Below are 8,057 nucleotides of genomic sequence, written 5' to 3'. Positions count from 1 at the left end.
TTTGAAACTTTTAGAAGTTGATAGATATTATTGAAATAAAACTCATATTTTAGGGATAGTTTCTATAATTTAGTCTAAATTTTATAATGTTACTTGTTAAAGTAAGTTGTCTAGAAATACGAGATATATTCATAGTTCGACAAATTCACATTTTGAAGCATAATGTTTAAATCTTCATATCACTTATATTTATCTACACAAACACAAGTACCCGTAAATTTATCTTTGTTATCAATAATTTTCAAGTAATTTCGGTTTGAACGACTCTGAATGGTGAGCTCAAAAGGAAAAAAAAAAATCGAGAAAAAACAACGTACCGGATTTGATAATTCTCTCGAGAAAGAAAGAAGCTTAGAGAGAGAAGAGAGATGATGTATTATAACAAAATCCAGCAAGTAAATAAGACATTATCAAATCTCTAAGGCTTTTTTTTTTATACAAATAAAAGAGAGAAAGTTAGAGTTCATAAGAAAAGTGATGGAAAAGGAAAAGCAAAAGCCTCTCTGTTTCTGAACCAGTTCCCCCCAACAGGCTTCTTGCTTGAAAATCACAACACTTCTGAACAAAAAAACTTGTAATCTTCTGCTTTACATTAGATATGATCATCATCTCTGTGAGTTTGCTTTCTTCAAGTAACAGTTCCTGAGCATAAAACACCCTTGTTAGCCCCATTCCCTTTGAGCATCCAAGGATCGAAACAGGTCTCGTTTGATAATCATTTGGAAATATTCGAATTCGTAGATAACAAGATAAGAAAAATAATGAAGTTTTGATCTTACCCATTTTTTCTTGCAATATTTATGAGATCCTCATGAAGAAAAACAGAGCTTTTATCTTCCTCTTCCACAGTTTTCAAAACCCCTTCATTTCTATGCTGTTTCCTGGAAACAAAATGGGATCTTCTGAACCCAAACTTCTCCTTCCAGTAAGTTTTTGTTAGCTTTGGAAATGAAACATCTTCTTCTTCTTCATCATCATCTTCATTCACTTGCAACTCATCTCTTAATGTTGTCTTCACCAAAAGGTTCCTTGAACTGTCCTTCAATGGCAGCAGCCTCCCCTGACAGAAAATCTCATCTGCTGCAATCATACATCTGTCCTTAACACTGAACTCAAAATCAGAAGAAACTGGTGCTTCTCTGTAGATGTTCTCAAGCTTCAATGGCAGCTGTGTCTCAACAAAATCATTTGAAAACGAAATTCTTGGATCCATGGAGGAATCAGCTCAAAAGGGTTGCTGCTCTTTTTGAGTTTCTTTCACTGAATGGATGATATGATTCTCTCTTTTTGAGTCATTTTCTTTGCCACTTGCCTTGGGCCAATCAGCTTGAAGGTGTTTGTTTATATAAAGAATTATGGGTACCTTTTTTTTGGCTTTCTTTTTGGTATGGAAATGCATGATTTGTAATCATAAATTATATACTTTTTTTTTTTTTTTTTTTCATTTTCTTGCATCATAGACTGTTTCTGTTTGACTATATTATCTACTTCAACCATGATTGAACCATTTGTTTTGTTCTTTGGGGAACTAAATTTGGTTATAAATCATTTGATGATATCCATTCAATGTCGATTCTAAAAATCGATATGCTTAGCTCGTTTTACTTGTGTAAACGTATCAAATAGAACCAAAACCACAAGAGATCCATTAACTACTCTAGCAGATATTATTTTCTTTGGGCTTTTCCCTTTCGGACTTTCCCTTGCTGTGTGATCCCACATCGGTTGGGGAGGAGAACGAAACATTCTTTATAAGGGTATGGAAACCTCTCCCTAACATACGCGTTTTAAACATTTTGAGGGGAAGCCTGAAAGGGGAAAGTCAAAAGATGACAATATCTACGATAGTCTTGGACCGTAAAAACATTATAACTAAACTTGATTGGTAGGATAAAACCAATAAGTTTGCACCAATAGAGATAATGATATTCACAAAAGGGTTATGTGGACAATCATAAAGAATCTTTTATGTGCTTTTCATGTGGACTTTTGACTGTCACATGCTCTTCCTTGGTTACCTTCACATGGTTTTTATCCACATAAATCTAAATGCCAATGCCTTTGATTTTGACAGCTTGGGGCTTGTTTTTTTTTTGCTTAGTTTATATAATTTTTATTTAAGACATGATCTAAGTAGTGCCAACCTCATGCCTAAATACTTGTCTAATTGGCGATGTCTCCCTTTTGGTCTCCCATCTTGTGAACAAAACTTGTCTTTTTGTGGTCTAAATTAAGAATCTTGTGCATCTTTTTCCTTCTCACAATCAAAAACAAATTGGTGTTCAAGGCTCATTTTACTATGTCAGATCAAGCCTTTGTTTCTTAATTTGGATGCTTTGGGTGCTGCCAAAGCAATAATACTTAAACAATGTATAAAAAGACTCTCTTCCCTGTGAATTTTTATTGAGCAGATCAATTGTTGGCTGGCTCTAAGTATTTCATGTCTACAGGATATCAACTCCTTTGTGGCATTTGTTTACTTTTGGTTAAAAGTATTGAGAATCTAAAACAAGATGTCAACAACCTTGCTTTTTTACAATTTTATAATGACGGGTTTCGATTCGGTTTATATACACCTTGACTATGACCATTCGGCTTTACAATATTTGGTATCTAAAATTTCTACCATATCTTGCCCTCTAAGTCATTGAGATGATATGAATGTGTGACCTTAAGGAGATTTAAGTTTAGAGCATTTTGACTCCCATGTTTGCCAACAGCAAATTTTTGCTGTCTTGAAGCCATGTCATAATGGCTCCATGGAGTCAAAATTTCAAATATTGACCATTATAATAAACTTTAAAGGAGTTGAAGGAATGGAAGAACAAATCAGAAAACTCAAGTTGTTGAAATATGTAGATCAAATAACCTTTAGCGTTTTCTATTAATTGACGTATACACTTGTAATTGTTTATTCTTGACTCCCGTGTTCACATAGAGGGAAACAAAACTTTTACTCGAAATCATCATATTCAACAGCATCAGACATTCTTTTCTGTGGTAAATAATTTCCAAGAGAATGCTTGAGATTCAATGTTACATGCATTGAACCTTCAAGTGAAGTTCTGACAGGCTTCATGGTTTCCCTTTGAAAGACATTGGAAGTAAAAGTTAATGTACCTTTGTTAAGATCTTCATTTGAAGTAATGGATTGTAAAGGTTTTCTATGTTGAGATACTAATAATAGTTTCTGCTTTGAGTTTTGGTTCAATTTGGAGTTCTTCTCATTTCCTTCTGCTTCCTTCATCCTTGGGCTAGTTTTCGATTCGACAGGAACAAGTTTCCCATCGATTTGATTCGAGAAAACAAATGTAACCTGAGGCAAGAGAAGTAAATCACGAGATTACACGTCTTGAAAGAAGAAAAGGATAATGGAAAAATGGTTTATTCATCCAACTTGCTGTGTTGGTTCAAAAAATGTAGGCTAAAATATCATTTGGTCTCTATATTTTAAAATGTATTCTATTTTAGTCTATATATTTTCGATGTCCAAATTTTATCTTTTTACATCCAATAAATCTTAATGACAAAATCAGTCTTAAATAAGTAAATCGTGATATTAGGAGATAAAAAAGATAATGGAAAAAATGGTTTATTCATCCAACTATCTGTGCTTGCTCATAAAATATGTTAAAGGTCAAACCTCATCACCAGCAGAAGCTTGCAAAATGGTATCTGGCACGGTAGTAGAGTTAAAATGGTGCCCCCAGTTGGCTAAATCTTCTTCTAGTGGAGACCCCACCTGAAAATTTTCAAAAGCAGAAGTGAATTGAATAGCGCAACTAGAAGAAACTCTGTCCTCCGTTCATTAGAAGTGACCAACCTGTTGCTCTGATTTCTTCAGCTTGTCCAAGCATCCAGCAAGTTGTGCAAATCCGCCAATGTCAGAAGTTACTTGGTCAGACTGACAAGTTCTGCTAGTGGACGGGCCTTCGTCCATCTCCTCGGGCCTACCATTACAATTTTGGCACCGAGTGCAATTCATTTTTTCATGGATTTCAGACCTGTGTATTCAAAATGACAATATTCTTTATGGGGCTATGTTTGTAAATGTCGGTTATACTTGCAAGGAAGAATTTTGTCCTTTGATTTGTGTGTTTTTGTTGGTGATTATTTTCTATTTCATGTAGTAGTGGAAGAACAAACTTTGTTAGTGGGTTTTTCTCTTTAAATAAAAAATCTTAATTTTTTTAATCTTGTGCGGTTAATTTGAGAAAATATAAACCGCAGTTCAAATAGTGAGAGAACAAAACTAACGTTGGGCATAGAGAAAGCCTGAAAGAGGCGACCCTTTTTAATCACAGGACAAGCTGTTTGATTAACGATTGCCAGAGACTAAAAAGAAAACACGCATTCTATTCTAAAATTTGCTCTTGTTTTCTTAATTAAAGTTTTAAGTAGAGATTTGAATACCTACCCTCTTGGTTGAAAAATATATGCCTTAACTAATTAACTTTGGTCAAGTAGATTCATTTGTGTGCATTTATGTCCTCCACACTATCCAAGTGAAATAGGTTTAATCATTCATGGCGGAATACTGACTTCTTGTGTAAACTGGTTAATGGTTTAGATTGAAAACGAGAAACTAACATAAGACATCTTGAGCAACTAAATCATAGTAATATTAATTACCTGACGTCACCATGGAATGAGAATAGATCACGTAGATCTTCAGACGAAAGGAAGTTCGCCTGAAACATGAAGGGAGAAAAGGGACATTCCAAGAGCCTTTTTAGATTGCAAATTTTATTTTGTGTTGCAATCAATATCAGAAAATAAGCAATTTTTAACCTGCGCGGTAAGATTATCTGTTAACTCCTGCTGAATAACTTTTTGCAACCCTTCTTTTGACATTTGCCTCTGATACACCTATATAATACTGGGATATATGAGAAAAGGACTCTTAACTGTATTAACAACATATATCATAAAAATATAAGCGTGAAAATGGTGATCATTTTAGCCCGATTGGAGATGTATTCGAACCTTTTCTTCAATTGTTCCGGTGCTTAAAAATCTGTAGATGAATACTCTCTTCTTTTGCCCATCCCTCCAGACTCTTGCAGCAGCCTATTCATGTATGATAAGACAGATGAAAACAATGAAAACATCAGAAGGATACTGTATATTCATATTATAGAACTCAACGAGTCCAAGCCAGGGGTTCGAAGTAGGTAATTACTTGCTTATCATTTGCAGGGTTCCAGTCGGGGTCAAACAAAACTAGCCGATTTCCACCAATCAAATTTAGACCACATCCACCAGCCTTACTGCTCAAAAGAAAAACAAACTCATCCTGCAAAGTATTGATATAGCGGTGCTTTAGCACTATATTATCCCCACATAAAAGTCCTTCAAAGTCTTGTTAGCAGGGAATAGAGAAGGACAACTAAAGCAGATCTTATGAAGGCTGCATACCTTTGACAAGTCATTAAAACGGTTGACTAACTTCTGTCTTTTACTGATTGATGTGCTTCCATCAAGCCTTAAATATGGGTATTTCCTTTCACGACATAGTTGAGCAAACAAATCCAGCGTCTAGCATAATGAAAGTTAAATCAGTCGAATTTATTATTATCTATGGACAGATAAGTTAATTAACTGCTAAATCACGCTAAAAGATTGCAAAAGACGAATAAATTTCATCGTGGGTATAAAATGGCAAATAGTTATTCGTCACAAAGACAGAAACATGACCTGATTCAAAATATTTGAAACCTTGAGCAATTAAAAGATGAATTTAGCTGGCTTTGTGACTACAACATACAATTCAACAATATTCAAGAAACGTGAAAGAAATCATTTGGCGGAGGAAGGGAATAGAATTTTATTCGAAACAGGTCAGCAAAGGATTTGAAATTACTTGAGTGTAGTTTGAGACAAGGACAATGCGGTCATCAGTTCTCTGGCGTAAATGGGCTAGTAACCTAGCTAGAACGTGCATTTTCCCTGACAACTCAACCCAAGACCCATCTCCACCAGTCCATGCACCCGATCTAACAAAATTAGAAACTACTCAGTCAGTGATAACACTTTGAAACCCAAGTCAGCATCTAATATATTTGTACGCATACAGTAGAGAGAGAGATAGTGAAACATAGCTTACCTTCCAGAGAACATCTCTGGAGGGAAAAAACGAATACAACTCTCTAATCCTGAAGTTCCGGGACTCCCACTTTTTATAGTATCGTATATAAGCTGCAATAAGAGACCATCCACTGAGGTTGATAATTATTTTATTTATAATGAAATAAAATGGAAGACGAGGTGAGAAGAATGGATAAGATACTCTCAATCCAAAACATATCTAAGTAAATAGCTTATGATATCAAACCCGAAGACCTTTTACAAGTTTAATTTGCCAAACCGCCTCCTCAATCTCGAGAATGAAAAGGTTGAAAGTCTTGGAGAAATGAACAGGATTATCATCTAATTGACCAACCAGAAAGATCTACCGTGTACCAGAGTCTGATAAAAGAAATCTCTCTTAGAACTCAAGTACATCATAGAACTCAAGTACATCATACCTTTGGATGATTACAAAGTTTCTTAAGTGCAGTTATATAGGCCAAAATCTTAGATTGCTTTAGTTCTTCGGTAATTGCTCTCTTAACCTGTATCGACGCCACAAAATATAACCCTAGTATAGTTAGACGCAACAACCAATAAGAATAATTACTTCGATAAATGAATAAACAAAACAGGCGCTGAGCTGACATTTTTTGACTGTACAAAATGGTTATATAGGTCTGCTTGGAGAGGAGTCAACTTGCAGCAAATGACTTCAACAATCTGCAGAAAAAAGTAGAAGCTTACATAACACAGCTTTTGGTTTACCAAATGAAGGTAAGTTCATTTAATAAGAAACAAATATTTCGTCAATAGAAGTGAAATGTAAAACTTCCAAGGGACTACCAACAGAAGAACTCCAAAGGAGAAACCAAAAGCAACATAGCCCTGACCAACTTCCTAATCTCTAGTTTCCTAGTGGAAAACTCTTCTACTCCTTTCCAACCAAAAATACCACAAATAACAGCTTTGATTGCATCCAAACAAAGAACCATAGCATCCCTTTTGTCTCTAGACAGAAACCAACACTTTCATTAATGAGAGAACTTTTCCTAGAGACAATGATAAAGTTGATAGCAATTAAAACCAATCGCTAATAATCTATCATACATTACAGAAAAGAAAGCTCTTCCTATTCATAAATATGTTTAAATAATGAATACACATGGATCTCTTTAATAGAAAAGAAATTAAACAAGCTTTTGTAGTGAGCTTTGCTTCTTTTTTATAAATACAAGGAACTCTAGACCAATCAGACTAGATAAAGATTGTTCAGATAAAGAAAATTATAAATTAGAAGGAAAAGATCAAAATAAGCAATACCAAGATTCACCTTGGTTATAGATAATATTATGGCGTACCTTTGGTGGCAAGTGGTTTGATAAAAGTGCATTGGTCCTCCGTAGTATAAACTGCCAAGAATATTTTGGAATGCAATTAAGTGAACACGAAGTGTGTAAAAGTCAAGTGAACAAGTATGTGTATATCTAATTGCTTAGATTTTCGCATGGCTCCTCTGACAAAGGAGATTACCTGATTAACTTTTTCACTTAGTTCGGTAGAGCGTTGAGCACCCAGCATTTTCTCGTCCTCTGTAGCGGTAGGTTCTCTTCCACAAATAATTGGTGCCTTCACAAAATATCGGTGAAAGTTTTTTACCATAAAAAATTATAAACTTCAAGAGAGTAAACATCAAGAACGCCTCCATTACAAGAAGAAATTCCAACACTGGACTCATATGAATTGGCCTAGCAAAACTTGATATTTATCCTCGTTTAAAGGAGCTTTCCACTTCTGTCATCCTTAAAGTTCACAATGTCATATTGAAACAAGTGCACGCACTTGATTGGCTAATTTATTGTTTTTTTTTTCTCGCTTGTCACTTCAACGAAAGGATTAACTCATAAAAATAAAAAGACCACATAAATCAGGATTCACAAGTTCCATTGCTTAACCCTCAAACCCATCCACCTCCCCCCCCCCCCCCC

General features: G+C 34.9%; 2 protein-coding genes across 2 annotated transcripts in view; both read right to left on the bottom strand.

Annotated features, from left to right (window-relative positions):
• Positions 1-352: 352 nt before the first annotated feature.
• LOC111447733 lies at positions 353-1,605 on the bottom strand. Its single transcript, XM_023087049.1, has 2 exons — positions 780-1,605; positions 353-642 (listed from the first exon to the last, which is right to left on the bottom strand). Exons 1-2 carry the CDS (start codon positions 1,211-1,213, stop codon positions 606-608), a joined length of 471 nt encoding a protein of 156 aa, XP_022942817.1. The 5' UTR covers positions 1,214-1,605; the 3' UTR covers positions 353-605.
• Positions 1,606-2,857: 1,252 nt separating this feature from the next.
• Positions 2,858-8,057, bottom strand: part of LOC111446959 (protein CHROMATIN REMODELING 25) — an 8,835-nt gene continuing 3,635 nt past the window's right edge. Inside the window, exons 8-21 of the mRNA XM_023085900.1 lie at positions 7,603-7,698; positions 7,431-7,481; positions 6,718-6,792; positions 6,528-6,614; positions 6,107-6,198; positions 5,864-5,996; positions 5,419-5,538; positions 5,183-5,296; positions 4,987-5,070; positions 4,792-4,869; positions 4,633-4,691; positions 3,824-4,004; positions 3,644-3,742; positions 2,858-3,316 (exon numbers count right to left, since the gene is read on the bottom strand). Coding sequence (XP_022941668.1) covers positions 2,954-3,316; positions 3,644-3,742; positions 3,824-4,004; positions 4,633-4,691; positions 4,792-4,869; positions 4,987-5,070; positions 5,183-5,296; positions 5,419-5,538; positions 5,864-5,996; positions 6,107-6,198; positions 6,528-6,614; positions 6,718-6,792; positions 7,431-7,481; positions 7,603-7,698 — 1,632 coding nt within the window. The 3' untranslated portion in view covers positions 2,858-2,953. The remainder of the gene's footprint in view (positions 3,317-3,643; positions 3,743-3,823; positions 4,005-4,632; positions 4,692-4,791; positions 4,870-4,986; positions 5,071-5,182; positions 5,297-5,418; positions 5,539-5,863; positions 5,997-6,106; positions 6,199-6,527; positions 6,615-6,717; positions 6,793-7,430; positions 7,482-7,602; positions 7,699-8,057) is intronic.

This window comes from Cucurbita moschata, unplaced genomic scaffold (genome assembly GCF_002738365.1).
Source record: "Cucurbita moschata cultivar Rifu unplaced genomic scaffold, Cmos_1.0 Cmo_Scf00009, whole genome shotgun sequence".
NCBI classification, from domain to species: Eukaryota; Viridiplantae; Streptophyta; class Magnoliopsida; order Cucurbitales; family Cucurbitaceae; genus Cucurbita; species Cucurbita moschata.
The sequence above is the reverse complement of the archived record's forward strand: the minus strand, read 5'-3'. Positions and strand labels throughout refer to the sequence as shown.

Bases quoted from the DNA above. Each gene is read 5' to 3' on its own strand.
- LOC111447733 (XM_023087049.1), bottom strand. From the start codon at position 1,213: ATGGATCCAAGAATTTCGTTTTCAAATGATTTTGTTGAGACACAGCTG. The intron at 643-779 runs GTAAGATCAAAA...TTTTATGCTCAG, and splicing joins AATATTGCAAGAAAAAATGG to GAACTGTTACTTGAAGAAAG.